This window comes from Protopterus annectens, chromosome 15.part0 (assembly GCF_019279795.1).
Source record: "Protopterus annectens isolate FY-2018-M chromosome 15.part0, PAN1.0, whole genome shotgun sequence".
In the NCBI taxonomy this organism is placed as follows: domain Eukaryota; kingdom Metazoa; phylum Chordata; order Ceratodontiformes; family Protopteridae; genus Protopterus; species Protopterus annectens.
Genome location: NC_056749.1, coordinates 398,384,539 through 398,397,990, shown reverse-complemented (window position 1 = coordinate 398,397,990; position 13,452 = coordinate 398,384,539). Strand labels below are relative to the sequence as shown.

At 40.5% G+C, this 13,452-nt stretch overlaps 1 protein-coding gene across 1 annotated transcript in view; it reads right to left on the bottom strand.

The window, feature by feature from the left end:
• Positions 1-13,452, bottom strand: part of RPS6KA6 (ribosomal protein S6 kinase A6) — a 1,361,734-nt gene that overhangs the window by 24,533 nt on the left and 1,323,749 nt on the right. The window contains exon 21 of the mRNA XM_044057140.1: positions 3,732-3,872. Coding sequence (XP_043913075.1) covers positions 3,732-3,872 — 141 coding nt within the window. The remainder of the gene's footprint in view (positions 1-3,731; positions 3,873-13,452) is intronic.

Here is a 13,452-nt window from a genome sequence, read left to right as displayed (position 1 = left end):
ATATGGAACTGACAGTTTAATGCCCTCATGGTTAAAGTGGCCGAGGTGTATACCTTTTTCCCCACCTTTCTAAAGCTCTGGAATCTCTCTCTGAAGGTAATGGATTTTTGGCAGTGGAGGCCTTAATTCCCTTGGGACCCTGTGAAATAGTTTCTGGGTCAGCTGCATGGCTTTTGTATAGGAATTGGTGTGAATCAGGAACCCGGTAATACCTGTCAGACTTGACTGGAGCTGGAGGTAAAGAATCTGGGTTAAGGCTGGCCTCTGAATACACATCATCTAGTATGTCTAAGACAGGAGGTATAGCCAGAGGCCTGTGCTGAGGGAGCAAGAGGAAATCCCTGAGCCTTTTCTTGGAGTCTGAGTACTCTTGGCCTTCCCAGTGGAAGTGTTCCCTCAAAGTATCCAAGGTTTCCCCAAAAGAGTAATCCTCAGGGGAGGAGACAGAGGGAATGGACTCCTCTGCATCAGAATCTTCGAAAGGGGAGTAAGAATGTTCCTGGGCCTCAGAATGTTCTGAAGTAATGGAGGCCTGGTCCGAGGAAGGGTATTCTTCCTCCACTCTGGGCCTTTTGTCCGAGGGGGGTTGAGAACCCCTGATAAGTGTAATCAAATCCTCAGCCATTTTGAGCATCTGCTTTTTAGGCATGGAGCCTTGAGAGGGGCCCTGTGGAGCTGGTCTTTTAGAATGCATGGCTGCTTTAGATTTAGTGTAAGCCTTAATGGAAAAAGAAGAAGGCCTGAAGACACCTTGAGAGGTGGCAGGCCTGTCTGAACTCTGAGTTTCCCCACCAAGAGTGGCTTCGGTATCTGTAGTCGGGTGTGGGCCGAAGAGCCTGCGACCTCGGGCACAGAAGACACCGCTAATGAAGTGTCATTGGTAGTCAGGGGCTGCGTAGGTGCCTCGTTGAGAACCAGAGCACATGTAGTCGGCTTTAGCGTGGTGTCGGTAGAAGTTGCGGACCTCGTATGTCGGTCCTTATCTTTACGTCATTTACTCAAAATTGGAGTCGGAGTATCCAACGACATGTTGTAATTAAACTTTTTGCTAAAATAGTGTTGGGCGAACTCCGCCCGATGCTTAATAGTGCGTCTGTTGAATGTAGCACAAAAACGACAGGCCGAGACGTCGTGGTCTGGGCCTAAGCAAGGTATACAGAGGGAATGGAAATCCTTATGCGGTATTTGCTTCCCACATGAAATGCAATTATTAACTTTGTCTGACATCGGTCTGAGGCAAGAAAAGTTTCCCCAACGGGGTACTTAGCTTTCAAGAAGTCTTCGGTTGAAAAATATTCGTAATCTCAGGAGCTGGCCGACCGGCACTTGTGAACTGCTTCTGCTTCGGGCACCGCGCGGCAAGAAAGAGACTGAAGAAAATGGCGTCGGCTGGTTCTTTTATACCCCTGTCGCACTGACGTCAGGGAAGAAGCGACGACAACCGACGCTGGACCTAGACTTTGGAATTCGGCCAACCGAGGACCTGCCTGACGGCAGGAAAACCCATCTGTTATGACTGCAGCTGTATGCACGATGAACATCTTGTCAGCTATTTGGAATGCATGGCTAGGCTAAAAAAGGCCCTTGTGTTCATTAGCCTAGTAAACACCTATGAACCTATGATATATTATACACTGTTGACCATATGTCTACAACAACAAAGTTTGAGAAAACTGGCATGCACAATATACAATGTAGCAAAAATCTGTATAGCACACTGCTGGGCACTGCTGTGATGCAGATCACACTAGTCATCAGATACGAGTTCTGTGATGCAGATCACACTAGTCATCAGATACGAGTGCTGTGATGCAGATCACGCTAGTCATCAGATACGAGTTCTGTGATGCAGATCACACTATTCATCAGATACGAGTGCTGTGATGCAGATCACACTAGTCATCAGATAAAAGTGCTGTGATGCAGATCACACTAGTCATCAGATACGAGTGCTGTGATGCAGATCACGCTAGTCATCAGATACGAGTTCTGTGATGCAGATCACACTAGTCATCACATAGGAGTGCTGTGATGCAGATCACACTAGTCATCAGATACAAGTTCTGTGATGCAGATCACACTAGTCATCAGATACGAGTGCTGTGATGCAGATCACACTAGTCATCAGATACGAGTGCTGTGATGCAGATCACGCTAGTCATCAGATACGAGTGCTGTGATGCAGATCACGCTAGTCATCAGATACGAGTGCTGTGATGCAGATCACGCTAGTCATCAGATACGAGTGCTGTGATGCAGATCACACTAGTCATCAGATACGAGTGCTGTGATGCAGATCACACTAGTCATCAGATACGAGTGCTGTGATGCAGATCACACTAGTCATCAGATACGAGTGCTGTGCAAGACTGTGAGTAATCTCTTCACAAACTGCAGTATCTAAAATGCTCAGCGTTACCATTTTGTATCATATCGCAACCCAAATCACATTGTTCTTATTACAAGTACTTAAGGCCTGTATCAGGTGAGGTGATGTTACAACTGTGCTGAAACCTGCAAAAGACAGTTTAGCAACAAAATAGCACATCAGTAAGAAAAGCATCTTGTCTAGGAAAAGTTACACTTCATCAATAATTTATACTATCAAATATTTAAATAACTTCAAGGGACCACTGCTACAGGACAGTTTTACAAGCATATAAATAACTGCACACAAATAAACTTTGTTTCTTACATACAATGTAGCCTGAATTAACTTCTAAAAGTAAACCTGAAACTGTACCAGAACACTGTCACATAAAAGATTAGTACTGCACAGAGTCTGGAGAAAAAAAAATCCTATTCATCAACTTAAACAGCTAGTTTACAAAACCATTTATGTTAAATAACGATCTCTGTCATGCTGCTAACATGGTCTTCTTCAGTACTTGCAGTTGCACTTTCATATAGGTTCACAGTACTCTCAGTCTAGGCTCATACATACAGGGTGAAAACTTCCAAAGTCAAAGAAGGGGAACATAGACATTGAAGAAAAAAAACAGGTTCAGACTGCACTTTCACACATGCTCCAAACTCACAATTAAAAATAAAAGCTTCCATTATCCTTGTATCTCAAGATAAACACCAAAAACTGTGGCTTGATAAATAGAGGAACTGGGTGGAACAGGACAATTGAGAATGGTGCACATCGGCTCATTCATCCTGTGAGGAAGGAACTGAACTGGTGTGCTATATTGCGGACAGGTACTGTAGAAGAGATTTATGGTATATGGTCTAGAGATTTTTGATTGGCTATGCCAAACTTCTTTCATGTGATAAATTTCATGAGGCACGTGCAGGAATGTGCATATCCACAAGGGAAGTTATAGCAGATCCTCTTGTGTGTGAGCACTTGCATTAACTGCTAGTGAAAAGGTTAGCACCTTAACTGCAAAAACCCTTATGCCTGCCTGGATAAAGACCTTTATTGATAGATTGAAACCCACAAAGAAAAGATTCACAAATCACTTGCTGGAGGTCTGACAGGCAGCAAGGTGGAGAAAAGACAATACAAAAAAGGAAGCATGTCCAAATGATGTCAGAGAGCTTCTAGGTGTGCATGTGCTCCTGATCACCTTTGTTTAAAAATAAAGCTAACCACTTTTTGTTTGAAAATACGAAGCAATAAAAATGTTTCAAACATCAGCAAAATACTTAAAGCAGAAAAAAAGTATCAGTTGTTCTTTAACAGGTAATATGTAAAAGAACTAACACAAAAATGAATTTTGTACCTTTACTAGATGTGGTGCATCTTGCCTGTTTAATTGGAAATGTGGCAGCTGGTCCCTGCAAGCTATCCAGGAATGCTTTAGCACTTGTTCTGCTGTGTACCGCTGCTGTGGGTCCACATGCAGCATATGAGAGAGCAAGTCCTGTAATGGCATTTAAGAAAAATGTATGAACATTAGTGCAATTTAAACTTATGGATGTCTACGGAATTATAATAAGCAAATAAACTTCACAACCCCCCCCCCCACACACACACACACACCAGTACAACCTCAAATCTTTGCCAAAACTGAATGTGATAATTATAGCCAGCTTTCATTCATCCAAAACTTGGCTAAAATTAGTACATGCCCAAAGAGCCCTTAACGTCATCTGGACAATTACAGCATACAAAAGATTACAAGTCCAGAGTTCAGCTTATACTGCAAGTTTAAAACTATTTGCTTGTCCCACGATTGATTACAGAGATTAACAAAAAAATACAGCAAAATGCCTCATACTGATTAAATTATATATGTTGTCATTTCTCTAATGATTATAACAAAGTGCATGTGATTTATCACAGAAGGCTGTAATGTTATAAGATGGAAGTAAATTACAGTACTACATAGGTTCATAGGTAGGTACTAGGCTATCGGCCTGAGGGCCTATGTAAGCCTAGCCAACAAGGTTCCTTGGCTTACGCCACCCAAGAAAGTTATTTTACTGTGCCACTGTCGAGCAGAGATACAGAAGTGATCCCCGGGGTGTATTTCCTATTTCCCATCCACTCATCAAAATTATTCTTGAAGAGTGCTAATGAAGAACTTTGCTTGACATAAATGGGTAGCCTGTTCCAGAGTATGGGAAGTCTCTGGGACAGGAATCTATCCCTCCAGCATGTCCTGTTTATTGTGGTGACAAGGTTTAGGTCCCTAGAATGTGTAGCTCGGAGGGACTGGGATTTCTTTAGGTGTAGCATGTCCAATAGCTCTGGGTTTGACATAGCTTTATATGTTAGGCAGAGATCACCTCGGAGTAGGCGATATGCTACGGAGTAAAGCTGGAGTTTTTTGAGACGGTCAGTGTAGGGCATCTGTTTGAGGCCAGTAATCCTCTTTGTGAGGTACTTCTGTGGCCTTTCCAGCTGCTGCAGATGTCTTGTGAGGTACATTCCAAAAGGGCCATTGTACTCTATAACGGGTCTAATGAGTGTCGAGTAGAGGGGAACAATGACCTCTTTTTTTCCTGGATGACAACCCTTTTATGATGAGGTGTACCATGTAGAAGGGCTTCCTGACTACTGTGGCGATGTGACTATCAAAGGACAGACTACTGTCCACCTGGGTCCCAAGGTCTCTTATCACACATTCGGTGTTAAGTAGACTGCAGTCTATGTAGTAGTTCATGGGTACAGAGTTTTTACCAAAGGGGATGACAATGCACTTTTTGGCATTGAGCTTGAGGCCATGGCTCTGACACCAGGCATCTGTCTCAGCGAGGCCCTTCTGTAGGATTTCCACATCATTTGGGGACTCGACTATGGCTCCTAGTTTGCAGTCATCTGCGAACTTCATTAGCCAGAGGCCTTCTGTTAGCCTGTACTTCAGAGAAGTAGATACCAAACAGGAGAGGTCCCAGGACTGAACCCTGTGGTACTCCACTTGTCACTGGTTTGAGGTCAGATTTGGAGTGTGCAACTTTTACAGTGTGGGTTCTGTCAGTGAGCCAATTGGCAACCCATCTAGTGATGTAGGGATTTATACCTAGTTTAGTGAGTTTAGCTGTAATTCCAGAATGGGGGAATGGTGTAGAAAGCCTCGGCGAGGTCAAGCTAGGCTGTGTGAACCACCTTATCCTCATCTACGGCTTTGGTGACTGCCTCAAAGAAGTCGATCTGGTTCAGTAGGCATGATCTGCCTTTCACAAACCCGAACTGGGTGGGATCCAGAGTTTGGAGGTTACCAATGTCTTTGTTTACGAGTTCCATGATGATACATTCTATGGCCTTGCAGACCAGGCTCATCAGGTTAATAGGGCGATAGTTCCCGGGATCAGTGGTGGCTCCCCCTTTGTGGAGTGGGATAACTGTTGCTGTATGCCATTCAGTGGGCACAAAGCCTGATGTGAGGCTATGACTGAACATGGTGCTTAGGTGGGGAGCCAGTTCGTTCTGAAGTTTGTGTAAAATGCAGCCTGGGATGTTGTCCGGTTCCATGGATGTTGTGTTTTTGGCTTTAGAGAGTGCAGCTTTTACTTGCGTAGTTGTGATTACAGGGACTCTGCATTCTTCCTGTATAGATATGGGCCCTTTAGGGGGTGAGGTAAATTTAGCACTGAACCTATCTGCCAGGATGTTGGCAATATCAGTTGGTTCTGTAATTTTCGTGCCATTGTGCTGTAACTCTGAGCAGATCTGGGTGTTGCCATTAAGATTCTTGACATAGCTATAGAATGCTTTGTGGTTGTCCTTAGAATCAGTGGCGATTTTGTTTTCGTAGCTAGCTTTGGAGGATTTTATAAGGGATTGCAGTTTCTTACTGAGGCTGACCAGGGAAGCTCCTCCACTCATGGGATTTTACTCTCTTTTGCAACAATTTCTTCCTTCTGTTGTACAGTTTGTTTATGGCAGGGGACCACCAGATTGGCTTCCTTTTTTTGGAGGATAGCGTCTTGGTTTTGTTTGTGATAGCACGATCCATGCACTCTTGTAAGTGCTTATAGAGTGCATTTGTGTAGGATTCAGCAGTCGTAACTGTATTGCCCATCTGCATGGGTGTCATGAAGTTCACCACTTCTGTCTTAAGAAGTATGAAGTTGGCTTTGGAGAAATTTTTTACCGTGGTTTCCTTAATGGGGAGTGGGGGCGGGATGTGGATATCAAGGGTGATTAGCTTATGGTCGGATCGGACCAACAAGGAGTTGACTTCAGGTATGGAACACTGGTCACTCATGCTGGTAATGACTAGGTCTAGGATATTGTTGCCCCTGTTGAGGGTGTCGATAAGTTGATCCAGGGCATTGGAGTTTATGAATTCCAGAAAGCGTTGTGTGAAGGAATTGGTACACGAGTAGTTTTCCCAGTTAATGGTGGGGTAGATGAAATCGCCCATTATTAGGGTGTTTGGATGAACCCTAATATTTTCCAGTACATCAAGAAAACAGAAGTGGTAATCCTGGGGCATGGTGGAGGATCTGTAGCAAGCTACAATTTGGATTGCAGTTTTGCCCAGAGTTAGTTGCACTTAGATAACCTCAGATACATTATGCTGAGCAACTAGCCTGGAGGTGTGGATATCCTTAATGAATATGAACACACCTCCGCCTTTGGTGTTCCGGTCCAGGTTACATGGCCGAAAAGTGTGGTATGTGTTATAGCCTGGTAGTGCAAGGGTGGTCTCTGGAGCCTTGAACCAGGTCTCAGTCACTGCACAGATATCGATGTTCTCGATTTTAAGGAGTGCCTCGAGTGAGTGCATTTTGTGATTTAGACTTTAGCACTGAGTAGCATTGCCCTCAGTTTTTGCTTGCCTGTTCCTGTTATGGTGGTGAATTTGTCATTTGAACATTGCCTAAAAAAGGCACTATAGGGGCGGCAAGAGCCTCAGCCAGTATCCGGAATCCCAGGGGCGACAGGTGCAGGCCATCTCTGGCAAAGCATCGTGGTCCGTCGACTATGTCATCCCAAGCAGACAGATGCTGGATCTCCTTAGAATGACACCAGAAGCTTAGCCAATTGTTGAAGTCAATCATTTTGTCCTTGTACTGCGGTATCATTCTGGGCGATGGCAGAATGCTACTCAGGGCTAGGGTCATACCTGCCTGGGCTACAAGATTGGAGAGTTCTTCCATGTCTCTTTTCATGTAGTCCAGGGAGGTACGTCTCAGGTCATTCACTCCAACATGGACAATGACAGAGTCATATTTCTACTTGTTGTGGAGTGACCTGAGTGCGTGGGTTATGTGGCGGATCTTGGCAACATACAGGCAGCTTGACATTAACCTTCTCCTTGTTTAGCCTGGTGAGTGGGACATCAGTGTTCCTGACTATAGAGTCACCTATGACTAGTGTGCTGGATACGTTGTTTTGCCTTATTGGCTGTGGTTGAGTGGCAGGAAGCCTTAGGTTGAGAGGAGGAAGCCTTAACATAAAGCGTTTTTTCCCCATCTCATATATGTACAGTTACCTTTATTTTATATTTCTTCTGATATCATGTAACAACATTTTATGTAATTGTCAAAACTGGTGTTAAATGTGGAGCTTTTCTCCCTGGGTCTCTGCTGAAAAAGGATTTTACCCCAGTTGGACTTTACTGGTAAACAAAGATAGATAGATAAATAGATCAATAAAAAGTCATCTAATACTTGGTAGTAACAGCCCAGTGATATACAGAAAGATAATGTGCATTTTGCAGGAGAAATTAAATACTTCACATAAACACAAATCATTTTTGCGGGTTAGCTAAAGGTCACAGTGAAGCCAAATACTGCACCAGTATTCAATGCTACTAAAGCAGAGATCTAACCTTGGTTGGTACACCAATGCAGGATGCATACATACATACCAAGGTACAACTCGGAGCTCTCCAATTCATCCATCAGAATATTTTTGCAATGCAGGAGGAAAAGGTCAGGAGTTTTGACAGCCTATGGGTGAACATAGTTGTCCTTTAGTGTTATTTTATATTTGTGCTTTGAATAATCCTGTTGAAACTCTCAAGCTTCTGTTGAGCTTCTACAGGTGCACTTTTTATTTTTTCTAAAGAATTCCAATTAATTTCGTATATTTGCTTATCCCCTCGTACACTAAAGATGTGCTTTTCAGCTTACTACAGTTTCAAAGTAAAGCTAGTTTAGCTTTGTCCACCTCCACATATTCTTCTCTAGATGGCAGAATAGTTGTACTGCCAAGCACTGGTGGTCTTCAGAGAGTAGGATGTGCCCCTTTCCTTCAGCTTGGACTCCTGGAATCTTTGACTGTTTCTGATGGTTCTGCAATTTGCACTCAGTCCAGAACAATGGTTTTGTTGGCCTGTGATTAACTAAGATGTGGACTTATAGTTTTATATTTATCATGTTATCAGACTGTTTCTTAACAACGTGCCAACACTGTTAATTTGGTAGTATTAACAGCAGTTCTAGTTGGATAATTTCATTCTTGTGAAGTTAGAGTTATTTACTACAGCTGTTTTTTCACAATTACTATATATTTTATCCATTAAAGGGTACACACCTCTGTTTAAATAACTTGGCATATTTACTTGTGTATATCTCTTTAAAGTACTGAATTACATACAGAGTTTCACTTTGATTTATGTTATTTGATTAGATTCGAATAGTATAACAATTTGAAGTTGAAATCAGAATACCCAGTAAAAAATAACCTGCAGACTCCAAATGGAAAGCATACCAGCGAGGTACTTAGAGAACCAAGCAGTATGAGACACCAACAAAATGGCTGCTCCACTGCACTTTTCTTTCTTTTGTGTACACGTGTAGCTGGTTCACTTAGCAACCAGCACTATGAATCATTGCCCCACCCCATCAGCTCTTCAAGTGAAGATAAAAAGTAAGTGATCAGCTTATTACAGTTAGATCTATTCACCCCCCCCCCCCCAACCCAAGTAAAAAAAAAAAAAACAGACATTCTTTCTATTGGCACACCAACTAGGTGGTCACATGTAGGATATACACACCTCCTCCCCAGCCCCAGCCATTCAAGTCGCATTTCTGTGCACTGCCCCAATGCTCCTTTTAACATATTTTATTAAAAAAAGCCATTTTTCATTTAAACTGTATTAAACTGTTTGCTACAAATACAGTTTATACCTACCTGTACTCAACACTTCAGCGCTTATGTTTCAGTTTAAGTAAAAAAAAATGTTTTAATCTGTAGCAAACAGTTGCTACAGTTTATACTCAGCCTGCACAGAGCACTACAGCGCTAAGGGGTTATTTCAAAAAAGTTTTTTTTTTTTTTTGTTTTACTTTTACTTTTATAACTGTAGCAAACTCTCTACTGTAATGCAGCAAGCAGTTGCTACAGTTTAGAGCACACATGGAGAACTACAGTGCTCAAGTTTGACCATGAATGCAATACTGGCTTTTAAAAGCCAGTATTACATTAAAGAGTGATTGGGATCAGCTGAATGTGCCCCCAGCATGTGCACACAAATACAGAGTTGTGTTGATAAGTTTGTGTATGTGTATATAAACCCATGATGTACAGGCTACTCTGCACAGATGACACAATCCATCAGCGGAAATACAATTCAGCACCAGTAAAGAGGTACAACTACAAACATTTCTTCAGTACTCAGGTATCAGATCCACTAACAGAGGAGTTCTGGCAAAAAATGCCTTTATCAGTGTGTATCATCCCAACTACTCAACAAAACTGTCAACTCCAGGAGGGAAGTCATAAGGCTCATACAAGCCAATTGGCTTAGCTTAACATGTGTAATGACGTTTAACTGTCGAGATTATGCAGGTACTCGATATAAATTGTTCTGGTCATAAATTGTATGCAACATTGTCCATGACATCAGAAATATATCTGTGAATGATTCATTACACAACTAATAAATGTAGTACTGTTACAATTTCCCTTCCCCTTATATAAGGCATCCTTTTACTGCAGTAATAGCATAAGTTGAACAATTCTTTTGAGAAGGAACAAACCAAAGTTTTATTCCGTAATACTGTACATATTTCCAGAAACAGCTGCATCTGCTGATAATATTTATTTATCTAGTTATGACAGTCTCTAAATGTTGTATTTCACATAATGAATAAATTACTGTTATCTGAATTCTATGTAGTGCTATAAAATGACGAAATCAAAAAGCAGCACTTCAAGCCACCTAAATGTTTTCATACCTAGCAACCCCAGCATCTCTACAACTTGTAATCCACTTGTAGATTGAAGTGTATCATAGCCATAATGCAGCAACTTATTTTTTGAGTTGTAACATATCTATACATATCTCCAAGTTAAAATTTTCCATAACAGGTAAACTTCTAACCTGATAAACTTCTTTACAAAATGGCCACTGTGGTTTACTTTTGATTTAATGCTATATATAAAAACTTAGTTTACTATCATATTGTCGAGCACACATTGCTTGACTCTGCATATGAGCGACTTTTGTTAGCGAATCCCGTAATGCTGAACAGTCAAAATGTTGTAAAAACACCGAAACCGACATTTCCGGCTGCTCTACACCCCAAAACAAGTGCTAACATGGGTCAAAAAGGGGATGGGATTTTGTGATTTGCAACATTTGCTTTCGCAAGTTTGGGATGTTGCCGCACTCCTTTCGTACGTACTCACTCGATCATCCACCAGTTGACATGATGGTAAACGTAAAACTCATTACTGTTGCCATCTGGTGGTTACATAAACCAAAAACATATGCCATTTTCCCTGCATTGTGTGGTCTTGGAGACAAAGTTGGGAGGGTGTTGGGATGCAGCATGGGTTGCTTAACTACAAAAAAGTACTAGTTTATAGAACTTTGAGTCTGAATATTAAAAGCAACAGCATACTATTGTTGTATGCAAGTTTCACTTATATTATGGGAAAAAAATCTGAAGGTGTAGTCAATTGGTCAGGAAATCTATCTTTTTTCAGTAGTTTTTGCTTCAGTTGGTTGAGATCTCAGTCATTATGTATTGATTGACAGAGAACGCACATATACATGTATTTACCTGTATGCAAAGGTAAGTGAAATTTGTGGCTGTCTGCCATAAAACATGTATAAGAATTTGTACTGTGAAGATACAGAACATGCTTTGTGACAAGTAATAAACTCCCAAGAAACACTCCAGTGCAAGATATTATACACATCTAAACATCAGGCCCCTACATAATTAACAAGGAAGCCAGGCACAGTTATAGCCAAGTTACCTGAGGTGTGAGTGGTTGCAACTGACTAATGTCAATTTACAAGTATTCTGAATCATGTGCTTGCAATAAAAGATTCATTATTGCCTGTGGAAGAACCTGGTCTTATGTGTTTTCATTTCAAATACTCTATAAATAACTAAAATTTGGAGGATTAAGCATCAGCCAGTGACACCTGCCAGGAACAAGATGTAACTACAGTGCCACATCAGATTACAAGCTCCCGTGGACGTTCGTAACAACTTACGAAAATCACTTGGCACTGTAGAGGTAGCAGGCGAATAATCTCACAAATAACTCAGGAAAAAAAGTCATAGTGAAGTACAGTTGGAACTTTATTACATAAAAACAGCCGCTCACAAAAAAAAAAAATAAACACTTAACAGTATCCCCCACTTAGGACTGCTTCAGATACTGAATTAAGGTTACACATGCATTTTATATCAAAGGCAATCATCAAATTACATAAATTACCCACCACTAATTAACAATCCTTTAAAAATATCTAAAACCATGTTCTAAATAGTTTATAAATATTAAAATATTGCAATTGTACCAATAAACAGAACATGTTTACACAGTGGAATAACTGATATTTAAAATGTTTATATCTTATACATATCTATATCTATATATATATATATATATATATATATATATATATATATAGATCTATATATATCTATATATTTATATATCTATATATATATATATATATATATATATATATATCTATATCTATATATATATATATATATATATATATATATATATATATATATATATTTGTTGTTGTTGCTGTGTCTTTCGGCTTTTCCCGGTTAGGGGTCGCCACAGCGGAACTCCGGTCCGCTAATGATTGGCAGTAGATTTTTACGTGCTGACTTGCCGGCCCTGACGCACAACCTTCAACAAAGGTATGCCCATTCACACGTCTCCACACAGAAGACGCTCTAGCTGAGAATCGAGCAGGACAACGTCTTACTGTGAGGCGACGATGCTACCGCAGCACCACCACCACAGTATACACACACATACACCTCATAGTAGATTAAGTTTAAACTTATACAATCAGAAACTATCTACAATAAATTTCACAACCTGTTTTCTTAGACATTAATTACAACAATATATATTAACTGTAAAGCTACTACTTATAATCATTAAATTTCAACTAATAAACTTTATATACAATAAAAATATATGCATAGATATCCTATTTTTTAATAAAACAGAACTATGCTACCCTCTTGCCAAGAGGATTAAGCAGGAGCCAGTAACACTTGCCAAACATAAGTGCCACGGAAAGGGACCATTCCTTAAGTATGAACTACTCATAACCATGCTGTCAAACAGGTCACACAAAATTTATTTAAAATAAGAATGCAATTAAAAGTTTGATACTTAAATGACTGTGAGGCAGCTGAAGAGTTATTGGGCAGAAATGTAGATATGCTTCTGTCAGCTCATGTACACAATGATCATTCACCCATTACACTGGGAATAAATAAATAATTAAAGGCAATTTTATATAAATCAATCAGCTGATGTATTCACTGTTAAAGTCAGAAGCTTCGATGTTTTAAAACAAACCTGGACTGCTACTGTTTTCATTTTCTTGCTGTTACTGCACACCCACAGTTTAGTTTCAATTAATTAGTAAAAAAAAGAGAAAGTAATTAGCAATACAACAGGAAACTGGCAATGAAGTTGTGAATGTACAACTTACAGTATTAAAATAACCTACAATAGCTTCATATTTCTTATCAACTGTAAGTCTGCACTGTTGAACAAATTGGCAAGACAGTCTTGTACCCCTGTTAGTGCCAAATGAAGTA